Genomic DNA, 22,185 nt, shown 5'->3' on the forward strand with positions numbered 1-22,185 from the left:
ACTAACCAACTGCTTGTGAGACTAAGGACTGGGGAAGGAGCGTTGGGATGGGAGGAAGGACCAGCAAATTCGTCTGATGTCTTTCACGGAGTGCCAAGCCACGCTAGTCCTGTTTCGCACTTTTGAAACGTAAACTTCCGGACATCAAACCTCGACGCAAGAACCGTCTCAACGACATTCGCGCCCAGGTAGCACGAGCGCGACAACTGCTTGCTAGCGATACACGCGAAAATAGCACTAGGCCTAATAGCAAGCTGTAGTACCAGTCGAACCTTACTACAGTTAAGGAGATTATTTGTAGAAAATCCACGAATTTGAGCCGCAGGTTCTTTTTCTTCCATGAGAAGGCAATGAGTGAGGCAAATCCTTGCTATCTGCAGATGACGAAAGACTTGGGACGGCAGTTAAGGAGATGGGGAAACGCATACACACTCGATTAAAGTGGAAAACCGAATAGGTCTGGAGATCAAAGTTCTGCTTCACAAACGTGTAGAATCCATCTAGAGGAAGCCTAATTTTATAGTTACAGTTGTTATGCGGAAGTAAGAAGGACTTTTTGCACCACTGGGAATGGACTACAGACAGAAAACTTTGGTAAAGGGTTGAATTAAAAGTCGTACGTCAAATCTTACAGTGACTCTATCAAGGATCGAGATAACAAAGCAGCTTACTCATGGTAGGTTCCGCTACCTCCAGCTCCAGCTCCAGCACCCGTACCCGCAGAGCCGCCAGCACCTACAGAGCCACCGACACCCGCAGAGCCACCGACACCCGCAGAGCCACCAGCACCTACAGAGCCACCGACACCCGCAGAGCCACCAGCACCTGCAGAGCCACCGACACCTGCAGAGCCACCGACACCCGCAGAGCCACCGACACCCGCAGAGCCACCAGCACCTACAGAGCCACCGACACCCGCAGAGCCACCAGCACCTACAGAGCCACCGACACCCGCAGAGCCACCAGCACCTGCAGAGCCACCGACACCTGCAGAGCCACCGACACCCGCAGAGCCACCAGCACCTGCAGAGCCACTTCCGGAGCCAGATCCACCCACATTAGCGCCTCCGCCGATGCCGCTGAGCCCACCGAGTCCGCCCATGAGACCGCCAATGCCACCTAGACCTCCTTTTCCAGAACCTCCGAGACCCCCCATGAGGCCTCCGAGTCCTCCAAGTCCTCCCTTGGCACCTCCAGAGCCAGTAAGACCGGGGATGCCGACTCCACCAGAGATACCAGGAAGTTTTCCTCCCATAAGGCCACCGAGCATACTGCTCAGACCTCCCGAGCCCTTTCCACCGAAGCCAGGAAGGTTGAGACCTCCTGAGCCAGAGCCAGAGCTCGGAGTCTTGTCGCCTTCACAGGCAGAACATCCAGAGTCGTAGCTTGGGCCTGAGCTAGCGCCACCTGAGCCGTAGCTAGGGCCAGAGACATCGGTAGTCAAGGGAGCACTCGGCTGGGTGTAAGAACCAGAGCCGTAATTCGGGCGAGGAAGAGCGGTAGCGATGCTGGCCAAAACGAGAACCTGGGCAGTGTAGAACTTCATGTTTACGATTGTTTATTGGTTCGAGATTGAATAAGTAAATGGAATGTTGGTATCGGATGATACGATGTGTGGTCGATATGAATAATAAAGAAGGTAAGTGCTCTGCACGAACGAAAGACTTGAGACTCAAGAGTCGAGTAAAGTAGTAGCGAAAGTAAGTGTTGTTGGTTGCTGAAAGCGAAAGTGATGAAAGTAGACGAGATCGAAGCTGATGTCCTTTTGCTTTTTGCGCTGGGAGCTTGTTCTCTTATACTTGGAAACCTCGAGTCGTATTGTACGTCTTCGCAGTCATCAGGCATCGGTAGTCACTGAGGCCCCTGAGCATCATCGTGGCGAGGCCCGTAGTAGCTTCGTTTCGAAACACGGCGACTCTATTGAAAGACGTGATATGATGAAAGGGTTGTCTAGACTGTCTTGTTTCAGGCTAATCTTCGCGGAATCGACGGCAAGCGTACGGGAGATGCCTCAATTGCGCAGGGTAGGTTGAGGTTAAGCAGTTTAAGGTTACGGGAGATGTCCTGATGTGCGCAGGGAAGGAAACTTAGTCTTCGTTCTCCGCACCGTGCGGCTTTACAGCCTTGCGGCCTTGAAACTAAAGTGGGGTGAGCTTTGGTAGTTCGAGGGAAAAATAGCAGCCCTAGCGTGTGCTTGATTCGTCGGATGTCTGAGTCGCGGCGCAAGTAAGCGTTCGCTGGATTGGCTATTTTGACTTCTGGGAGTCGGTGGGTGGAAACCGCCATTCCGAGTTTGTTTAGCGAGAGCCGCTAAGCTTGTTTCAGCCACCACGCTCGCCGTTTGCTCCTCCCCTCTCCTACTTGGCCTTACATCAGGCATTGCGACAACAGACAGGTACGACTTTCAAAATAAAGCACCTAGCTGTCTCTCTTCCTTTCTTTGAACATACAGCGTGCACCGGGTAAAAGACCATTGGCCTGTGCGACATAGAGTTTGATGCGTTATCTGAGCTTCTGGCCGAGGTCTTTGGCCTAGGACTCCCCGACTATTCAAGCTTTAATTGCGCAAGAGCCTCTTCCTTACCGGCCCACGGGTAACGTTTACATCGCCGTTTCTGGCATGCCTCTGGGGTTTGTTGACCTTGCGGTCCGTCAAGCACATCGGAATAGGTTTCTCCCACAGGGGTCGTTCATGGAGATCTGTTATCATACCAAGGGATAGTGACGAATGAGGCTTTTGCTAATGGCATCGCGAGATTCTAGAATGATGTCGATGGTGCAAGACGGGTGCTGATGACAGGAGCGTGGCGAGTTGCACTCAACGCTCTATGGAGTACGGCATGTTCCTTCCCATGCGATCTTGCACATGCGCCGCAAGAGTCTCGTATACTCGGCATGCCTTGACTCGTAACTCCGCTGCCGCAATAGGAAGACCGTTCCCTGTATTCAAGCGATGCCGAGCGTAGCCATCGGGACCCTGACAGCCTGCAGCCGTACTACCTACTTTCCAGTACTCTTCGAGAAGAAGACAATTACTCATGCTGTTTTGGCGACTGCGTTAGCTGTGCACATGCTGACCCACAATGCTATAACTGTTCACCGCCAATGCTCACTATTATGCACATTCCAGAAATAAGACTGCAACTACTGTAGTGCTCAGCACAACTGAATATCAGTCACGAATTTGACAGAAACGATTCAATGGGGTACATCTCAACAGACTAGGGTGAAGGTGATGCATCCAGCCTTGCGTGCTAGCATCTTTTAGGAGACGTCACACGAAGATCTTAGCCGGATGCCGCACTAAACCGAAAACACCCCGGTACTTTGAATATCACCGTGGCCAATGTCTCAGAACTTAAGACCTTTGACTATCGAAAATGCATAGACGTAATTTCCAATACGTGATGCCAAAGTTTAAGATCGTCTCATGGGTGTCGAAACTCTCATCCCCCGTCACACACCGAAAGCGAAAAGTTTGTAACAAATTCTCTCGATACAATATGCTTAATCTTCGCAAGAACTCCAAAGTCCAAAGGCCTAGAACGCTGCCTAGTGCCTAGCCCTAAGATGTGTATTCACTGTCCTAGCCTTTTTCTGCTAAATGCTGTCGACGCCGACCTTGTTCACGCAAAAGAGGGGTCTTGGAACTGCCTGGGCACTGGATCATACAATAACATGATTCTCGGATGGAACTCGCAGATCCAAATCGATCGTGCATCAAAGCAGTTACGCTTCCAATTCACATATGCCATGCCCTCCTCACACGATTGTATATACCTCTTGTGCGTAGTGGTCAAGACACCGAGTTTGTGAAGACGGCATGTCTTCTCCCCGGAGAATATTCACTTGAGGTAATTGAACTCACCAAGAGTACAAATCTGAGCGAAGGTTGTAGCCACCGTCTGCTTGGAGTCGTGACCATGTTTACAGTATCCCCTTTTGCTTCATGATTCTGGTTGTTTATTCATATCGAGCTATACCTCAGGCCTCATGACTTTTTGCGAAATGCATATCCAAACGCATCGCATGCCAGCAGGTCAAGCTTCATTGGAGCATGCCCAGCATGGCCTCCCACGGTCTCAACTCTAGCTTTCCACTCTTCGCCTTCTCATCCAGCAGCCGTTCGTCATAGTTGCCAGCAACCCATTTCTTCACCTTCAGGTCTCCCATCTTCTCCCATGTTACTTGTTCGCCGCTGAAATTTAGCACGGTAATGAAAGCGTTTTTCTCACTCCAACGCCGAAACGCAACGACCTTGTCGTCTTCCATGTCGAGCATTTCGAAGTCACCATACACGAAAACATCCTTATTCTCCTTGCGACACTGTAGGCCACGCTTCCAAAACTCAAGCACAGTCAACATTCCGGGCGAAGGCTTGGGGTTTTCTAGCTGAGCTGCGGCGTTGATGTTGGGATAGTCGTCATTGACACGCATCCAGGGCTTTCCGCTAGTAAAGCCGGCTTGGGCGGACGAATCCCACTGCATCGGTGTCCTGGCGCTGTCTCGAGCTTTTCGTTGCATGATCTCAGCTGCCAAAGCCTGCTTTTCAGCATCGTCGGGGTATAGGTCGCGATATCTATGACTGTTAGCGTAATGTCAAGATCTCAGGTAGGGGACCGACTTTTTAAAGAAGTTGATACTCTCGATATCTTTGTATTCTTCTGGCTTCCAGTCTTTAGGCACGTTGCGCATGCCAATCTCCTCACCTTGGTAGACATAAAGTGTCCCTGCCAAAGTAGTCTGCATCAAGCACAAGAGTTTGGCGCCGTATTCGCGCCACTGATCACTGTCGTCAGTGTACCTGCTTACGCTTCGAGGCTGATCATGATTCTCAACGTAGAGCGAATTCCAGCCGTCGCGTTCGAGCATCAAACGCTGCAGTCTGTTCACGATCTTCTTAAGATCGCGCGCATCCCAGGGGTGCAAAGTGTATTTGAAGTCTCCCGGAATGTTGTCGATGTCAACCAAGTCGAACGTAAAGATCATGTTCAGCTCTTCATTTTCAGCTCCGACGACTTTAATAACCTCATCCTCATCTCGTACGAATGGCATTTCTCCAACGGTGAGCGTGTCGTATTTCGAAAGTACTTCGCGTCGGAGCTCCTTCAGCCACTCGTGTAGTCTCGGACCGTTTGCGTAGTACTTGGCGCCCGGTTGGTACTTGCTGTCTTTGACCGAAATCTCCGCATCAGGGAATGTTTGCACCTTTGAAATCAAGTTGATGACATCCATACGGAATCCGGAAGCGCCTCGGTCGAGCCAGAAGCGGAGGACGTCGTGAACCGCTGCACGGACATCAGGGTTTTCCCAGTTGAGATCTGGTTGCTCGGGCGTGAAGAGCGATAAATAGTACTCCTGAGTGGTCTCATCCCACGTCCATGCCGAATTTGCCTCTCCTAAAATCTGCGCCCAGTTGTTGGGAGGATGGCGGTTGCCTTCAGCATCGTATTTAGCGGGTTTCCAGATGTACCAATCGCGTTTCGACGAATCCTTCGACGATCGTGAGTTCAGAAACCAAGCATGCTCCTCCGAAGTATGGTTGACAACAAGGTCCATAACCAGCTTCATATCACGCTTCTTGACTTCTTTGATAAGATTGTCAACATCAGCCAAGGTGCCATAGCTCGGGTCAATGTCCTCGTAGTCCGCGATATCATATCCCATATCAGCTATAAAGAGGTCAGTGCATCTGTTGCATGGATTTATTGCTCCCAACACTTACCTTGGGGACTTTTGTAGATTGGCGATACCCATATCACATCGACGCCGAGGTCTTTCAAGTAGTCCAATTTCTGCGTGATGCCAGGGACGTCGCCCCAGCCATCACCGTTACTGTCCAGGAACGAGGCGGGGTAAATCTGATGCTGGTGTTAACACTGAGAAATCACGCAGGATCGAGTTCGTATACCTGATAAACTACCGCCTCCTTCCACCACCGATGCTTGTCGGTCCCGACATACAGATCTGTTCTTTGTGATACGGCCGACATCTCAAAACCACCCGGGCACTTTCGTCACAAGATGCGTTGTTGTCGATTACCGTTGTGATCAGAATTGAGACGAGCTGCTTATGTTGGTTCACGTCATAGTCGGGGGTTAACCAGTCGCGGCGGCTCCATGGGGTAGTGCATCTCAACGCGTGGGTACGTGGGGTTACTCGGGCCACTCGGAAAACCTTGCAGCCACCCGTGTTCCGACATCCGGCCACTCAGCAGCAAACGTCAGCCTTTCCCTGCCATCATGTACTTCGATCCATCTCATGGTGTGCCTCTAGCAGTAACGTGCATCACACCCGAGTTTTATTCGTTCGATGTGATGAATGCTGCGAAGATCGCGCGGGCCGGCATGGCTCACGCGCCGACGTGCGTCATCAAGCAGCCGCACCGCTGGGCACGCGACCTGTTGCCCTCCACAGAAACCGGATGATTGCTACCGCGCAATATGTACCTACAACCACACTCCCATCGTATCTCCGGGTTCTAAGATCTTCGAAAATTTCCTCTAAACTCCGGTCCGACAGCAATCAGCGATAGAAATACAGCGTCATATAGACTTCAGGAAGCTATGGCGTACGATAACGATGCCGAAGATGGAGGCACATCCGGCTCGCGAACACCGCTCCTAGGAAGTTCGTCGCACCAGAGAATAGGAAAAGAGAGTGAAGGTCGCAGATGGACGTTGATGACGGTGTTGCAATTCTTCGGCGGAGGCATCTACGCTCCTGACCCGACCACGTACGACCCCCTGGAAATCCTTCTTAATACCGGAGATGAAGACGAACAAGACGACCTTACTGTACGATGGAGAGACAACAAACTTAGTGAGCTCAACTTCGTTGGTGTTGTAGTAAGTCACGGAAAGATTCTCCTGAATGATTGGCATGGGCACGATACCGCTGCCCCTCCTTCTCTTGATGGTTCATGATACTTCATTGAATCTCGTGTATGCTGACATGCTGCAGGCTGCCCTTTTAGCAGGCGTTCTTACATCTACTGGGAGCTGGCCTAACATCTTACCAAACGGAAAAGCGTCGCCGTGGTCCGTGCGCACTTCGTGGTACTGTGGTATCATATTATCGCTTTTCAGCATCCTTACAGCTGCTGATCAAACCGTACGATTGCACCGCCTCTCATCACATCGCGATGGACTGAGCAACATTCGCAAGTTACTTTCCAAGACCAATGGCGAGAGGAGGCATTCATCCAAGACTGGCCGTCGAACGCCTAGCTTGCTCCAAATCGTCACCTGGCAAATGCCGGTGATGTTTCTGACATCGGCTACTCTCTGTATGATTATCGGAATGTTCCTTCACGTCTGGTCTGCAACTACGCACTTGAAACATCCAACAATGTGGGATGATAACACTAAGGTATGTTTATACGCCTGCTGTTTTGTATAATATTCTAACTTGCCCAAAAGGTTGCAGTCACGTATAGTGCAGTCGCTATCGTTGCAGTCGCACTATTTTTCGTCGGTCAGGTCTCACTATATTCGCCGCTTCGACGATAACGGCAATAACAACAGCGGATGCGTTGACAGTCCTGTGGATATCTTGGCATCGTGATCTCGAACAGATGTCGATCATTTTCAGGGGTGTTTCTATGGTTACCCTTTCGTCATCAGGAATCCTCTTGGTTGCCGTGCTTGCGATGCCCTGCGAGCTTTTGTTTGCCTGTTTCCATTGCGCAGCCGGCCGACCTGGCAATCCAATTCACAAAAAGCTATAAGACAGTGAAAGCGCGTTCATCAAAGCCTTTGCACCCAGCTAATCACTTCCATTGGATGAATAGACCATGTGACGCTGATGGTCGCGTATATCGCGATTTAGCGAGCCGCGCTTCTGCCTTGCTGACTTTCCCTTTCTCCAACCAAGACTCGTTTACATGCATTCTCGACTTATATCAGTAGACTCACTAACTCCTCATTTTTGGTCTTATAACCCCTTCTGGTACTCAATTGTATATCAAACTCCACATAATATTCTCGACACAACGGTCAAAAACAACTCACGGTTTCTTACATATTCCTACAAACATCCTACCCCATCCAGCAGCAATGACGAATGTATCGGTAGCTGGCTCATACGAGCAGTACAAGCTCGACACGAGCCGCTTCATCTTCTGGCTTGTTGTCACTGCGCGCGATAAGGAGTACAAGATTGACGACCCAGCTATAACCCGGAACACGACTAATCAGCAACCTTCAAAGCGATTGAAAGGTAAAGAGAGGAAGCAGGCAAAAGAAGCGGCCGCCAGCAAAGTTGCTTCGTTATCTGCATCCTCGACTGCATCGAAGGGCAAGTACTCGATTTCGACGGAGACAATACTTAAACTAGCGACACATATCGCGGGGAAGGACATGACCTCGACGATGCCCAAATTCGTCTGGTATTCCTACAAGCGGGCTGTGAGAACACGCCAGGCGTACGCTGACCGCTATGCCCAGGAGGAGTTGTCAGATAGGACTTCCGACAGTGGACACATCTACTTTCTGTGGTTGTTGAAATACTGCCACGAGATACTTGAGAAGAAGATCAAAGTGCAATCGCTTGCCAGACCTGTTACCGCCAAAATAACCGACACTCGCTATAGCATCGCGACTGCACCTATATCAGCGGTAACTTCTCATCCCACGCCTACGTCTGCGCCAGAAGCTCGCAACCCCACCTTCGATATCGTGGCCGATGAAGATGCGGCTGCTGAGGCAGAAAAGGAGGCTGTGGGTCATGAGGTAGACGAGCTTGCCCGCAAGTTTGAGCTCAATCTGGAGAGCGAAAGCAAAGAAGGGCTGGATATAAAGCGCCATGAAGAGTTGAAGACTAGGACTCAAGAAGAGCTGGCGTTGAGAAAGTCTTGTCTCACGGATGACATGCGCAAGGCTATCATCCAACTGGAGCGTGACTGGGAGGATACTTACAAAGATGCTGGCGCCGATGATTACCTCGATGAAACCCGAGCTACGCTCATGACGGAAGCCGCATTCGATCTTATACGTCACAAGGAGGAGGCTTTGGTTGAAGAGGCCAACGAGAAGGGTCTACCGGCGTTTGACCCCTCTCTCAACACGGATGAGTTTTTCGGCAAAACCGCGAGGTCGCTCGAAAGAATCGAGGCGGAACGGAGAAGATCCAACCCAGGTTATCTGTTCCTAGCGTCGCGCCTAACTGCCGCGGATGTTTCCGCACAGCTTTATTCTGAAGAAGGTCACGAGTTCCTTGTTCATTACCTACATGAATCAGGGTTAGAACATGTAAGTCCTTCAGATTCTACGTCAATACTCACTTACAAGAAACTAACTGGACATCAGGAAGTCAGAAAGCGACATGAAAAGGGCTTCAGGATGCCAATATTGAAGGGGGCATTCGATGCGCCTTCTCGAACGTACGGCTCTCTAGGTACTTGGGAACATGTTTCAATGGTGATTACCTTTGCCGCCGAGTTGGCCATACGGATCCGATCGAAAAGTCCAGCCCATTCACTGAGGCATTATAGACCAATGCTGGATATGGCGATGAAAGAGGAGAACCAGTTTGCATCCTGGCAAAACAAGAAGATCAACTTCGATAGGAACAGCTGGCAAGTCACAGAATCAGCACGTACACTTCGATCCTTCATCATAGGTCGACCGTTCTCCCCAATACGGTATGTGGAGATGCGACTATTGAATTCTACGCACCCGCTCTACGGCTTGCAGTGCGACTACCCGCAGCCGAGTTTCAGGACTAAAGAAGCCAGAGAGGAGCTTATGAAAAGTCTCGAGAACCAAGGCATTGAGGACAACGTCGGAAACACACTCATGCGCCAAGAGTTTGCAGCTCACTATATACTTCCACCCAGAGACGGCGACTTTCTGCGCATGACGATTCCGACATTAAGAGCCAAGCTTTCCTTGACCCAGCTTCTATTGCGCGAAGAAATGGGACTCGGTTTTGCGAACGCCAGTCCGCAAATCTTTGCTCTTTGTCACTTATACAACTGCTTCCTCAAGCGGGGCTTGATCACTGGCGTTTGGCCGGAGATCGAGCTCATGATGGACTGGCACCTGGAAGAAATTTTCCTCAATGAGGTGCCTACCAAGCTTAACGAGTTTTACTCGCGCCTGCTACTTGCGACAGGCTACTCTTCCAAGGCGATAAAGCAGATTCGGAACGTGAAAGAAAACCCTGACCGATATATCAATTTTGGAAAGCCTACAAACAAGACGAGCGAGTTGAAGCCACTCCCAATGACAAGGATACTCCGCGACTATGTTCATGAGAGGGAGAAGGGAGTGCAAATCTGGCATCGTATGAACAAGGATATAATTCAGAATCCCGGGAACTCTTCGATGGGGCAAGATACTAGCAATCTAGATATTTTGTCCTTCATCAAGAACGTCCGTAGCTCCGAGCAGCTCCTCCAACTTCCTCGCCAACTTGAATTCGATTATATCAGCCTCACGCTGCAGTGCAACGAGATTTGTCACAAGATCGACATTGAACAAGAAAGGCTCTTCAAAAATCGGACAGCAAAGGACGAGGCTCATTGGAAGTCACCTACTCAACATGGTTTCTCAATCGTATCAACGCTTCTCGGAGATCTCGACCGCATATTCCTTCTGAAAGAGAATGGGCGGAAGCAAGACAAGGGCATTGCAGATACGACCCCTGTCGTTGACGTAGCGGCTCGGGTGCTGCAGGAATTTATAGATGGCCTGAAAAGTTAAATCGCCCTGTTGTCCATTGGAGGATGGGTCAGAGACTAAGAGAAGCACTGCATTGGTTGCGGACACAGCAGTACACACTGGAGGATAAAAAATCGAGTTACTAATCAATCTGGCGATCCATGTCGAATGAACCTTACTCCAATGCGTCTTATGAAGTTGTGATCGAATATCCCTTGATACCGTAGAGAAGAGCCGCGTCAAATCCCACGTTTGAATCATAGTTGTGACCACAATCTGAACTGATGGACTGCAGCGTAACCTGTCCGGCTCCCCGCTTTTGCAATAATAACCTCATCTCAGCTGTTGTGTAAACCTTACAATGCATTTCTATTACCGTATTGGGACCCCAATACCCACGGCAGCCAATGACGTTTAAGTACACGAGCTGCGGCTGACTAGGAGCTCGGGATCACGACGCCACAAATAATTTATCGTATCTGCACTCCACCTTGCCCCTGCAGCTGACAACCCGCGCTGCTTTGCTACTTTGCTCAATATGGGGAGCCAGAAAGTCCGGAAAATACTTAAGTCAACGCTGATGTCACATATGGTAGTGTCCGCTATCAACTGGACCCTGATATTTTTTAAATATGAGGCTTCTTACCTGGTATTATGCGGCGTATCTCGTATGCGGTGTGACAGCTGCATACGAATACCCAAACAATCCATGTGAGGATTTAGCTTTGGTACTTCCGAACAGCACCTTTTTCCCCACAGCGCCAACGTACAACGCTTCCATCCAATCATATCCATTCCTTCAACTTCGGCTGCATCCATCCTGCATCGTTCGCCCAAGCTCTGCAAAAGATGTATCTACCGCTATCACCACTCTGCGGCGGAATAATAACACCAAGTTCGCGATCAAGAGTGGTGGTCACAATGCAAACGCCGGCTTCAACAACATTGATGACGGTGTCACAATCGATATGCAAAGCATGAAAAAGGTCAGCGTTGCAAGAGGGGACGAGGTTGTGGCGGTCGAGGCTGGAGCGCTATGGCAGAATGTATACGACGAGGCCGAGAAGCGTAACCTGACGGTACTTGGTGGCCGCATCGGCGTTGTAGGAACTGCTGGCTTTTTGACTGGTGGTAAGTGCACCCTTCTTCTAACGATCCTGTCAAGATAGACGACTAACTAATAGTATCTAGGTGGTATATCCTTCTTTAGTCCAGAGCGTGGTTGGGCGTGTGACAGCGTCATCAACTTCGAAGTCGTACTCGCAAGCGGGAAGATCGTTAACGCTAATGCGACATCGCACTCTGATCTTTTTGTCGCACTCAAAGGAGGGCAGAACAACTTTGGGATTGTAACACGCTTTGACCTGAAAGCCTTCTCCGCCGGTCCCATCTACGGAGGAAGGATTGTTTACGGAGCCAATGCTACCACGTCTCTGCTTTCGGCATACACGGATCTCAAACTGGGACCGTATGATCCGTATGCAGCAGGCTGGGTCACAGTGCGATATAACCACACGGCAGCGACATTTACTCCAGTCAGCATCATGTGGAACACACGGCCATCGGAACCCGGCGCGTTAAGGAGTATCTTCGAAGTGAAGCCACAGGTCATCAATGGTATGGTTGAAGCGCCTGTCAGTGAGCATACCAGGAATGCATCCAGACAAGTAGTTGCCAACCCTCAGAGGACTGTTTGGGCGACGACATCGTTTTCGATCTCCTCGGCAATCATTCATCGCATCCACAGCCTCTGGAAAGACGTCGTCCCTGGAATTGCAGAACAGTATGCCTATGCTAAGCCAGTTGCGGAAATAACCTTTCAAGCTCTTCCCGCACCACCTCGCAACGGCACGGCACCGAACAGCCTAGGCTTTGGGCCAGACGAGACCCCAGAGAAAGATCTTCTGTTCCTGCAAATAGTCTTCACGTTTCAAGATGCTGCCGCTACCGATGGCTTTGAAGAGGCTTTGAAGGATTTGATAACGCTGATCGAACGATTGACGAAGGCGGAGGGTAACTTCCATCCATACAAGTATCTCAACTTTGCAGCATCCTTTCAGGATCCGTTGGCAAGCTATGGCGATGTCGAGTTGAGGAGGATGAAGAAAGTGGCAAGGAGGTATGATCCAGCGGGTGTGTTTCAGACGCAGGTGCCTGGAGGGTTCAAGCTGTTCTAATCTCGTCCGAGGAATGGGGGTGGTTAGAGGAATTGGTGCGTGCGCAGTTACCCCTTTCGCAGCTGGGACAATCACGTCATCGTATAGTTAGGCGACCCAATCATAGAAAGTGCAGGGGTGTCCCATCTCCAGCCTGCTCTTTGTCTGCAACCCTCATCTCATGTTCTCCACGCATCGTCGGTTTGGATCTTATTTGATGATTCGAAGCGACAGTCTATGGCTGCCTTTCCAAAACAAGTGCAGTGTCAAGGCGTTGAGCCGCAATCGAACACATCGCGCGCCCGTCTGCAATTGTATCGTGGGCATCACGAATTACAAAATGCATCATTCTCTAGCAGGACTATTCACCGACACACCGCAACCGGGACCTACTCATTCATAGCCTGTTTGAGCCATTACTGTGACAATATGCGTGACGGTAAAGTGCTCATGGAAGCGCGACGCTCGTCACACCCTCACGGTTGAATTCACTCTTCGGCAATGGTTTAGAGACTTCTCTCTCGATCGTTGTTGTAATATGGCTACGACCGCTACACTGATCTTTAACGTATTATCGCAGTTCTACCAAGGCAACCAACGCAAGCTACTGTGTCAATCTTTGGAAGACCTCCTGTCATCATTCTTCCAGATCAGCAACAAGTAAAATTCTCGCGATACAATCAAAACATCGGCAACTGAATGACAGTTTTCACAGGATCTACTGATATACTGGCCAGTCTCCACCAAACCATCACTACCTGAATACCTGAAATGAACCCACGGCGGCTGACATATACCGACTTGCAATTTCCAAGGTTCCTATCACACCGCATACCAGTCGCTTCACCATGCATTCTGGGCTCGTCACTGCCATGGTACTTGCAGCAATACTGGAGATTTGGCTGTTCTTTGCACTCATATACGCTGCACTACAAAGGCACGACGGACGCAATTACTGTGGAAGGGCCAAGGACGCCGTGCGACTGCGGTTGTAGTCGGCGAAATGAAAGAGAGTAGACATGTACGTTTGAGACAGAGTTCCTGTGACTTAACACCACGCCGCATAGCTCGAGCCTGTGCTGAAGGCGTAGTAGTCTTGTGTTTTTGGTATAATCTACAATTCCAGCTCGTTAATCATCCGCTCTCCCGTCAACCCTGCGAGCAAGTTCTTGACACTTTCAGTAGCCATCTGTTCCCTCGTTTCGATCGTCGCGCTCCCAATATGCGGCACCAGTACAGCTCTCGGCTGCTTCAGGATCGGGTGATCCACTTGGATGTTTGGTTCATTCTCAATAACGTCCAGACCGGCACCGAATATCTGCTCTTGATCTAGCGCTTTCACTAGTGCGTCGGTGTCGATGATGGGGCCTCGTGCGATGTTGACGATGACAGCTAGCTTCTTCATCTTCGCAAAGAAGTCTGTGCCTACGAGGTGTTTTGTGTCTGGTGTGAGGGCGCATCCGACAACGACTACGTCGCTCTCTCTCGCGAGTTGGTCGGTGCTGCTGGCTGGCTCGATAGGGATAGTAGCGTTCTGAATCAGGCCAAAATGATCTTCCTTGACAGGCTTTCCAGGCTTTGATGTAAGATAAACAACTTTTTTGATACCGAATGGAAGCAATCTTTGCAACGAAGCTTGCGCAATCCGACCAAAGCCCAAGAAACCGATGGTCGACCCACGGATTTGTGGGCCAGTCATGAGCAGAGGGTGCCACGGCATCTGAGGCCATTCACCCTTGGCGACTTTGGTCATGGATTCTCCAACTCTTCTCTGTGCCATGAGGATCAGCATGACGGTGAGGTCTGCCACGGCATCAGTGAGACATGTTGGCGTGTAGCCGAGGCGTATATTGCGCTTCTTCAGCGCGTTTCGGTCAACATGATCAGTGCCGACGGAAAACGAAGCGATAGCCTTGAGTTGAGATCCAGCAGTCTCCAAAAGCTCCTCATCGACCTTGTCTGTGAGCATGACTAGGATGCCACTTGCACCTTTGGCATTTTCGAGCAACCAGGAGCGGGGGCATGGCTGCGTACGTCCCATCAGCAACACAAGTCTCTGTCGTTAGTGATGAAACACACACCTTTTCAGATTGCCATTGCACGATTTCTAGGTTTTCCTTCTTTGCATCGAGTAGCCGTTGTGCTTCATCGATTAATTGGCGCGTTACAACGACTTTTGTTTTGGCCATGTTGGTGTTGGTGCGTGCGGCTGGAGGTTCGCCGCAATCTGCGGGACGTGGAGATGGCGGGGTAGAGCTTGACTTGGTCTCAACAACGCCGTTACGAGCGGTATGTGAAAGATGCAACGAGACTTGCGATAGCCTTTGCATTGGAGCCAGATCAGTGCTACAGTGTTACCTTCTGGAGACACCCATTCTCATAAGTTCACTATCGGAGGCCTTTGGCCCAAATCATCCGCCAATAAGCGTTGAGGACGGAAAGGCGGGCGCTCCACTTGGAGAGTTTCTCTACACTTCTTCATCATCGTCTACTGGGCAATCACGACTTGTCTAGTTGCAGTTGTGGATTCCCAAGCTTTGGAGAATGCATGTCTCGGCAGTCAACACCTGGCCACCGTCGAACAGTAACAGGTCGGGAAGTAACACAACCCAAAGTAGCATGTATAGCCGAGAGCGCCCCACTCTTACGATACCACGTCCTCTCCTCCCATCTCTATCGACTTCATATATTTAGCTCCAAAGTTACGTACGTACCTCATAACGGCACTTCAATCATCATACCCTCCAACTTGCATATATCCATCCTCAATCCAAAGCAATCATGGAAGAACGAGCCCGTATCCCTGTTGCCCCACCCATCACAACACCACTGCCTTCATACTGGCACAACCCAAAGTCGCCTCTTGCAGATGTCATTGAGCCTGAAGCAGATGAGGGTGCAAAAACCTACGACTACGCCATTATCGGGTCCGGTATCTCTGGCACGGCAATTGCCTACAGCATTCTCAACGCTCAGCCTAATGCGCGGATAGTGATGTTGGAAGCACGCGAGATATGCTCAGGAGCGACGGGTCGTAATGGTGGACACACCAAAGCTGCAAGCTATCGCAGTTACATGCATCACGCCCAAGAGCTCGGCAAAGCAGAGGCACTGAAGATTGCGAGATTGGAGTATGCCAACATTGTTGAGACGCATAGCATAGCAGAGGACTTGGGCTTAGATTGCGAGAGTACATTGTGTAATACAGTTGATCTCATTTACGACAAACCCACTTTCGATGCGGGAAAGTTGGCCATCCAGATGCTGCAAGCGGATGCAGACGAGCATGAGAAGGAAGCGGCAAGGATGGCATGGTATCAGATACACGAGGACGTTGCGGATATTCAGGACAAGTTCTCAGTTGCAGAAAAGAACAGCAATCCCACCGTCTCGCCTGAAGAGCCGCTTGTAGGCGCCTTCGAGTACCTAGCTGGACGGATACACGCATACCGGTTCACAACTGGGTTACTGGCAGAGTGCGTCAAGAACGGGCTGCAATTGTGCACAAATACACCAGTCCATGATATCCGCCCATCGGTAGAAGCAGACAGTGAGACTGGTACCCGTTGGGATGTTGTCAGTCAACACAACACCATCACGACGGGAAATGTCATTATCGCGACCAACGGCTACACACCCTACATCATGAAAGAACTCCAAGGCGCAATCGTACCGATGCGCGGACAAATTACCGCACAACTGCCAGGAACGTCAACAAAGCTTCCGTGTCCGCTGCCGACGACGTACTCATTCATCTATCGTGACGGCTACGAGTACATGATTCCGCGACCATTGCCGAATGGAGGGCAACACATAGTTATTGGTGGTGGCTTGGGTCGTCTTCCTGCAGCCGGTGCAGGCGAGTACGGGACAGTTGACGATGGTACCTTGAACCCAAGGATTTCCAAATACCTCCACGAGAGCTTGACTGGATATTTTGGCGCCGAGAACTGGGGTGAAGCATCTAAAGAAGAGGAATCAGGCCGTGTGGTACAGGAGTGGACGGGCATAATGGGTGCTACGGCCGATGGACGGCCATTTGTAGGCGAGGTTCCGGGAAAGAAGGGTATGTGGATATCTGCGGGCTTCAATGGTCATGGGATGGTGCTGTGTCTCAAGTCTGCGGAGGCATTGGTGAGGATGATGGGAGCTGGCCACATGAGTATGAAACCGGATTGGTTCCCGGAAAGCTTTTTGATCACGCAGGATCGGCTGGCGAAGTGCAGATTTCAAGGTCGTACCGATATGCAGGCACCCAAGTGAGGGAATGCCGGCCTAGACATTGTATTGATGAGCATGATTCTTGGAAGGCGTATTGACCGTGTCCTCGTGAGTGCAGCGTCGTGTATGCGATTGCAAATACCGTGACGAAGATGCTGTGAGCGGCCCAATAGATATAGGGTCAGTGTCGTGGCAGAGCTGGGATAGGGGTCAGTTGGGGTCTGGGGCGACTTGGATGATGGAGCCCCACTTGGCGCGAAACGTCATCAGTGGCGGCGGGAACATTCCAAGCCACGGCCACTGCGCGGCATTCACGAGTCCAGAGCTTCAATACACGCGACCGACCCCCTACACACACCAACACACCCGACAGAGACGCACGAGACAGGAAAATATAGCAAAAATGTCTGAGAAAACCAGTGCGGAAAAGGCAAGGCACAGCGAATAGCAAGGACGAAGAAGCTCCCCACTAATGCAGAGACAGCCCCCCGAGAGCCCAACGACGGCGCGTGAGCTCGACTTTGACGACGACAACGACACTTTGGCACTCTCGACGCAGGAGAATGCAAAATCGCCGTCGCCAGGCTCCAAATCGCCCAAGCCCGGCGTGCGCTTCAACGAAGAGGCGACGGAGATTCCGCCCCCGAAGCCGCCGCGGCCAGTCGACCCCCAGGTGCAGGCGCAGAACACGCTGATTGAGGCGTTCCCCACCGTCGACGCCAATGTCATCAAGGCGGTTCTGGTGGCCAGCGGGGGCAAGGTCGAGCCTGCCTTCAACGCGCTGTTGAGTACGTGGCTGCCTGCTGCTAGCATGTGGGTGAGGGGTATAGCTAACGAGCGCAGGCATGTCGGATCCCAACTTCAAGGCCGAAGAAGCCCCTCCGCCGCAGCCACCGCGACCACAGCCCCGTAGCCAGCTCGAGCAGGACGAGATATACGCGCGGCAGCTGGCCCAGCACTACCAGAGCCAGGGCGGCCCAGGCGCACAGGGAGGGCATGCATCACGTGGCCAACCGCAGCGACAACGGCCTGGCGAGCCCGACCGGGAGCACAGCTTCTTCGATGGTAGGCTCACACGGTGTCGATGTGTGTGTGCTCGCTAACACGAGGGTAGACGACCTCCCCGAGATTCGCAAGAACATCGAACAAGGATTCAAGGAGACCCAGAAGACGGTCACAAACTGGATCAGCAACTTCACCAAGAAGCTGGAGGGTGGCGAGATGGACGAGTACGACCGGTACGGCAACGTGCAATACACGGGACGGCAGCCGCCGCCACAGCAGAGGCAGAACTTTGGCCCGTCCCAGTCAGATCAGATGTACGGCATCCGCAAGTCGGCTGAACAGCGACGGTCGGCAGACCACAACCGTTATGACGCCGATAACCGAGTCATTGGTGACGACTTTGCAAAGCTCGAGCTGAGAGACAACGATGGTATGTTGAGAGTATCATGCGCGCGAACCGCCGCTAACAAGTCGCAGGGCCTGGCCAGCGATCGTCAAGTCGTCCGCACGCGAACCCCGACCTCTTCAAGCCCACACCCGTATCTCCGCCCCAGAGCGGCCCCGTTGACGAAGTCGATGCTCTCTACCGCAACCCATCACCCAACAACCAGGGCGGCCAGGGCAAATCGAGCGGCAAGAAATGGCAGCCCCTCACCTCCATCGCCCCCAACCCAGAGCCCGATGACCACGACCCCTTTTCCCTTGGCGACAGCGATGATGAGGACAAGGACACGAAGAAGCAGGACACAAACCCCCAAGATACCGAGAGACTGAAGAACGCCGCTCAAAATAGCCCAGGCCCAACAACCACCAAGCTGCGGCCTGCCGAGCGAAGCGGAAGCGTCAGTCAAAAGGACGCTACCATGGAGGCGTTACTGAAGGAAGCCAAATAACAAGCCACTTTCCTTCGCCTGATAGGGCATGAGACCACGCAATGCCTTTGTAGATTTGGAGGCCTGGTGTACATCTCGTCTGCTGCATGCTAGTAGGTAGGATGAGTCTCAACTTTACTTGATCTGTTGGGAGCACTGGTCCTTGATTGCATGTCCTCCCGTATTATCTCTTGACGCTAATCTCCCTTAACTTTTGCAGAATGTAGCACGTTTGACTCTTTGAAAACAAGCAAGACATCCACCTACGTACGCGTTGGGCTGGGGTGAGCTTTCGCGTTGGGCTGGGGGTTTGTTTTTAGAGTTCGATTCATCGATCCTGGAATTGCGCCTTTGAGACCTGAGAAAGCTTTGGGCGCTTGTGAATTCATGGCTGTTACCCAACGCTTCCCCAAGACTTGGCTTCTGCCTGGCTATGTCAGGCAAGATTGTCTCAGCCCCATCACTGAACATTTTCTAATCATCACGATCTCAGTCCTACCAGTCAGGTCACAATGTTTACCCTTAGAGTTTTCACTGCTTCCAAGTTCAATCTACGACATGGATCTCGCCGTGTGGATGTTTTGGTTGAGAGGCTGTGAGGCTACAAGGCTGAACGCTGCCCCCTCGTCAGCTGAACTGTATGTCAGATCGGACCACTAACCATTCACACCAATGGACCTCAGCCTGTCAGCCATGCGCCGGTCAGCGACACCATTCGTCGCATGTAGTTCGCGCGAAGCGTGATCCTCCCGCAACTAGATCCTTGCGGAAGAATATGATCGATGCTTGGCAGTTCCTCTCCTCTACGAAAATGGTCCTCCACACCACTCTGCAATGGGCGTGGCTTAGACCATGGCTTCTTGTATGCCTTGATAGCGCGAACTCCATGTCGTAATGGCAGTTCACCTGATGGTAAGCTGCGTTATTTTTGGGAGATAAGAAATGCTGCGAGTGTAGGCAGACGTCGACTGTGTGCGAAAGCTGAGCATCGTTGTGTATAAAATGTCATGATTTCTGCTCACATCATCCGTACTACAATCCTACCAACTTCTGCATACATTCGCACACATCATTCATCATGGAATCATTCACCCCTATCCCGCTTCCTCGAATCGAAGAGCCACCCGAGTACAACACAAACTACATCCTCTACTGGCACCATGTCGGCTTGGAACTTAACCGCGTCACACATACCGTCGGAGGCCCTCAGACTGGCCCACCAGTCTCTGCTAGAGCTCTAGGCATGATCCAGTTGGCTGTACACGATGCCTACTTCTCCATCAAACCCTCGAGCTTCCAGACCTTTTTGACGTGCGGTGCCGACAACCCTGACTACGCTCTGCCCGATCTGAACGGCGCCGACGATGCTCGCCAGGCCGTAGCTGGTGCAGCTATTACCATGATGTCTATGCTTTACATGAAGCCTGCCACCAACCCTAACCCTGGCTCTGGCGCCACCATCTCCGACAATGCCTATGCACAGCTTCAGTATATCATTGACAAGTCAGTAACCGAAGCACCCAGTGGTGTGGATGCAGCATCCAACAGTTTCATCTTCGGAAAAGCAGTCGCCGCTGCCTTCTTCAAACTGCTCTTCCACGCCCCAGGTGCCTCGCCAGGCAACTACCGTCCCACACCCGGCCCATACAGGTTCGACGATGAGCCCACCAACCCTGTCAAACTTGTTCCCAGGGACGCAAACAAGCCTGATGGTCCTAAGAAGCCTGTCCGCGAGTACCATGGCCCGGTAAAAGACACCCCATGTACGAACTGCATATGAGACATAGACTGACTTTGTACATTGACATTTTAGTTCTATGGCAGAGATGCTAAGCGGTTTGCTACACAGACTGAGCATATAATTGCTGACCCACCCGCCATCCGTTCTGCGGAGGGTGAGCAAGCTGAATACGATGACGCTCTTCGTGAAGTCATTGCCATGGGCGGAGTTGCCGGTCTCAACTCCACCAAGCGCAGTCCCTTTCAGACAACTCAAGGCCTATTCTGGGCCTACGATGGCCCCAAATTGATCGGCACGCCGCCTAGACTTTACAACCAGATTGTCCGCCGCATTGCAGTGACATACAAGAATGAGCAAGACTTGGCCAACAGCGAAGTCAATAACGCAGATTTTGCCCGTCTCCTTGCTCTGGTCAATGTAGCCTGTGCCGATGCAGGCATCTTCTCTTGGAAAGAGAAATGGGAATTTGAATACTGGCGTCCACTCTCTGGTGTCCGTAGCGACAACTTGCGCGATCCAAAGCGTCCAGATCGTGGCGACCCCTTTTGGCTTACCCTCGGCGCCCCAAACACAAACACAGACGATATTCCTTTCAAACCCCCCTTCCCCGCCTACCCCTCCGGCCATGCGACATTTGGCGGCGCCGTCTTCCAAATGGTGCGTCGCTACTACAACGGGCGCGTCGGAACCTGGAGGGACGACGAAAACGACACCATTGCCATCGACATGGTAGTATCCGAAGAGCTCAACGGACTAAGCCGCGACCTCCGCCAACCCTACAATCCCAAAGAGCCTATTACCGATCAACCAGGCACCGTACGCACACGTGTCCCGCGCCACTTCTCTTCCGTCTGGGAGATGATGTTCGAGAACGCAATCTCACGCATCTTCCTCGGCGTGCACTGGCGCTTCGACGCTGCAGCCGCAAAGGACATTTTGATTCCCACGACGAAAAAGGATGTTTATGCCGTAGACAACAATGGTGCTTCGCTGTTCCAGAATATTGAGGATGTCAAGTATACGACGAAGGGGACGAGGCAGGGCCATGATGGGCTGTTCCCGATAGGAGGTGTGCCGTTGGGTATTGAGATTGCGAATGAGATTTTTGATACGGGGCTGAGGCCGACGCCCCCGGAGAAACAGCCAGTGCCGCAGCCTCCGTTCCAGCAGAGCGGACCGAGCCAGGAGGGGTGGGAGAAGGCGGGGGTTGAGGAGCAGGTCCCTGTGATGGACGATGTTACTCCGTGAGATGGATTGAGATGGTTGTTGTGAAGTTTTCTGCGTTCTGCCTGATTCAACGAATGAGTTTCGGTGGGTTTATAGATATAGCTTTGCCATTTAGCATATTTGCTCGTCGAATACATGTACTGCAGGATACACAGATCTTTGGCTTGCGAAGCAGCACCGTTCTTCTGAAGTGAAAGTGACATAGGATACGTCCAGATGGCATGATACATGGCGAGTACGACTTGGGAAAGAGAGTAATTATACGAAAGGACGCCCAGGTTGCGGGAACTCCACACAAT

At 51.5% G+C, this 22,185-nt stretch overlaps 9 protein-coding genes across 9 annotated transcripts; 6 read left to right on the top strand and 3 right to left on the bottom strand.

Annotated features, from left to right (window-relative positions):
* Positions 1-537: 537 nt before the first annotated feature.
* On the bottom strand, positions 538-2,215 carry ACET3X_002873 (uncharacterized protein). The gene is made up of 3 exons (XM_069449664.1): positions 952-2,215; positions 880-897; positions 538-843 (listed from the first exon to the last, which is right to left on the bottom strand). Exons 1-3 carry the CDS (start codon positions 1,544-1,546, stop codon positions 668-670), a joined length of 789 nt encoding a protein of 262 aa, XP_069309420.1. The 5' UTR covers positions 1,547-2,215; the 3' UTR covers positions 538-667.
* Positions 2,216-3,903: 1,688 nt separating this feature from the next.
* ACET3X_002874 (uncharacterized protein) lies at positions 3,904-6,060 on the bottom strand. Its single transcript, XM_069449665.1, has 4 exons — positions 5,912-6,060; positions 5,726-5,861; positions 4,625-5,672; positions 3,904-4,579 (listed from the first exon to the last, which is right to left on the bottom strand). Exons 1-4 carry the CDS (start codon positions 5,990-5,992, stop codon positions 4,048-4,050), a joined length of 1,797 nt encoding a protein of 598 aa, XP_069309421.1. The 5' UTR covers positions 5,993-6,060; the 3' UTR covers positions 3,904-4,047.
* A 506-nt stretch (positions 6,061-6,566) lies between these two features.
* Positions 6,567-7,511, top strand: ACET3X_002875 (uncharacterized protein; the record flags this gene model as incomplete). Its single annotated transcript, XM_069449666.1, has 3 exons — positions 6,567-6,848; positions 6,964-7,371; positions 7,422-7,511. The coding sequence occupies 3 exons, from the start codon at positions 6,567-6,569 to the stop codon at positions 7,509-7,511; spliced, it is 780 nt and encodes a 259-aa protein (XP_069309422.1).
* A 546-nt stretch (positions 7,512-8,057) lies between these two features.
* ACET3X_002876 (uncharacterized protein) lies at positions 8,058-10,706 on the top strand (the record flags this gene model as incomplete). Its single annotated transcript, XM_069449667.1, has 2 exons — positions 8,058-9,251; positions 9,309-10,706. The coding sequence occupies 2 exons, from the start codon at positions 8,058-8,060 to the stop codon at positions 10,704-10,706; spliced, it is 2,592 nt and encodes an 863-aa protein (XP_069309423.1).
* Positions 10,707-11,296: 590 nt separating this feature from the next.
* Positions 11,297-12,841, top strand: ACET3X_002877 (uncharacterized protein; the record flags this gene model as incomplete). Its single annotated transcript, XM_069449668.1, has 2 exons — positions 11,297-11,795; positions 11,856-12,841. 2 exons carry the CDS (start codon positions 11,297-11,299, stop codon positions 12,839-12,841), a joined length of 1,485 nt encoding a protein of 494 aa, XP_069309424.1.
* A 1,093-nt stretch (positions 12,842-13,934) lies between these two features.
* ACET3X_002878 (uncharacterized protein) lies at positions 13,935-15,009 on the bottom strand (the record flags this gene model as incomplete). The annotated part of the gene is made up of 2 exons (XM_069449669.1): positions 13,935-14,846; positions 14,902-15,009. 2 exons carry the CDS (start codon positions 15,007-15,009, stop codon positions 13,935-13,937), a joined length of 1,020 nt encoding a protein of 339 aa, XP_069309425.1.
* Positions 15,010-15,601: 592 nt separating this feature from the next.
* On the top strand, positions 15,602-17,083 carry ACET3X_002879 (uncharacterized protein; the record flags this gene model as incomplete). The annotated part of the gene is made up of 1 exon (XM_069449670.1): positions 15,602-17,083. The coding sequence occupies one exon, from the start codon at positions 15,602-15,604 to the stop codon at positions 17,081-17,083; it is 1,482 nt and encodes a 493-aa protein (XP_069309426.1).
* Positions 17,084-17,444: 361 nt separating this feature from the next.
* Positions 17,445-18,939, top strand: ACET3X_002880 (uncharacterized protein; the record flags this gene model as incomplete). The annotated part of the gene is made up of 5 exons (XM_069449671.1): positions 17,445-17,471; positions 17,526-17,829; positions 17,885-18,106; positions 18,156-18,476; positions 18,524-18,939. 5 exons carry the CDS (start codon positions 17,445-17,447, stop codon positions 18,937-18,939), a joined length of 1,290 nt encoding a protein of 429 aa, XP_069309427.1.
* A 1,057-nt stretch (positions 18,940-19,996) lies between these two features.
* Positions 19,997-21,907, top strand: ACET3X_002881 (uncharacterized protein; the record flags this gene model as incomplete). Its single annotated transcript, XM_069449672.1, has 2 exons — positions 19,997-20,665; positions 20,732-21,907. 2 exons carry the CDS (start codon positions 19,997-19,999, stop codon positions 21,905-21,907), a joined length of 1,845 nt encoding a protein of 614 aa, XP_069309428.1.
* Between the last annotated feature and the right edge of the window lie 278 nt (positions 21,908-22,185).

Source organism: Alternaria dauci, chromosome 2 (genome assembly GCF_042100115.1).
Source record: "Alternaria dauci strain A2016 chromosome 2, whole genome shotgun sequence".
Taxonomy (NCBI): domain Eukaryota; kingdom Fungi; phylum Ascomycota; class Dothideomycetes; order Pleosporales; family Pleosporaceae; genus Alternaria; species Alternaria dauci.

Coding starts and splice junctions, on each gene's coding strand:
- ACET3X_002873 (XM_069449664.1), bottom strand. CDS start 1,546: ATGAAGTTCTACACTGCCCAGGTTCTCGTTTTGGCCAGCATCGCTACC.
- ACET3X_002874 (XM_069449665.1), bottom strand. CDS start 5,992: ATGTCGGCCGTATCACAAAGAACAGATCTGTATGTCGGGACCGACAAG. Junction 5,862..5,911: donor AGGAGGCGGTAGTTTATCAG/GTATACGAACTC, acceptor CACCAGCATCAG/ATTTACCCCGCCTCGTTCCT. Junction 4,580..4,624: donor AGTATCAACTTCTTTAAAAA/GTCGGTCCCCTA, acceptor TAACAGTCATAG/ATATCGCGACCTATACCCCG.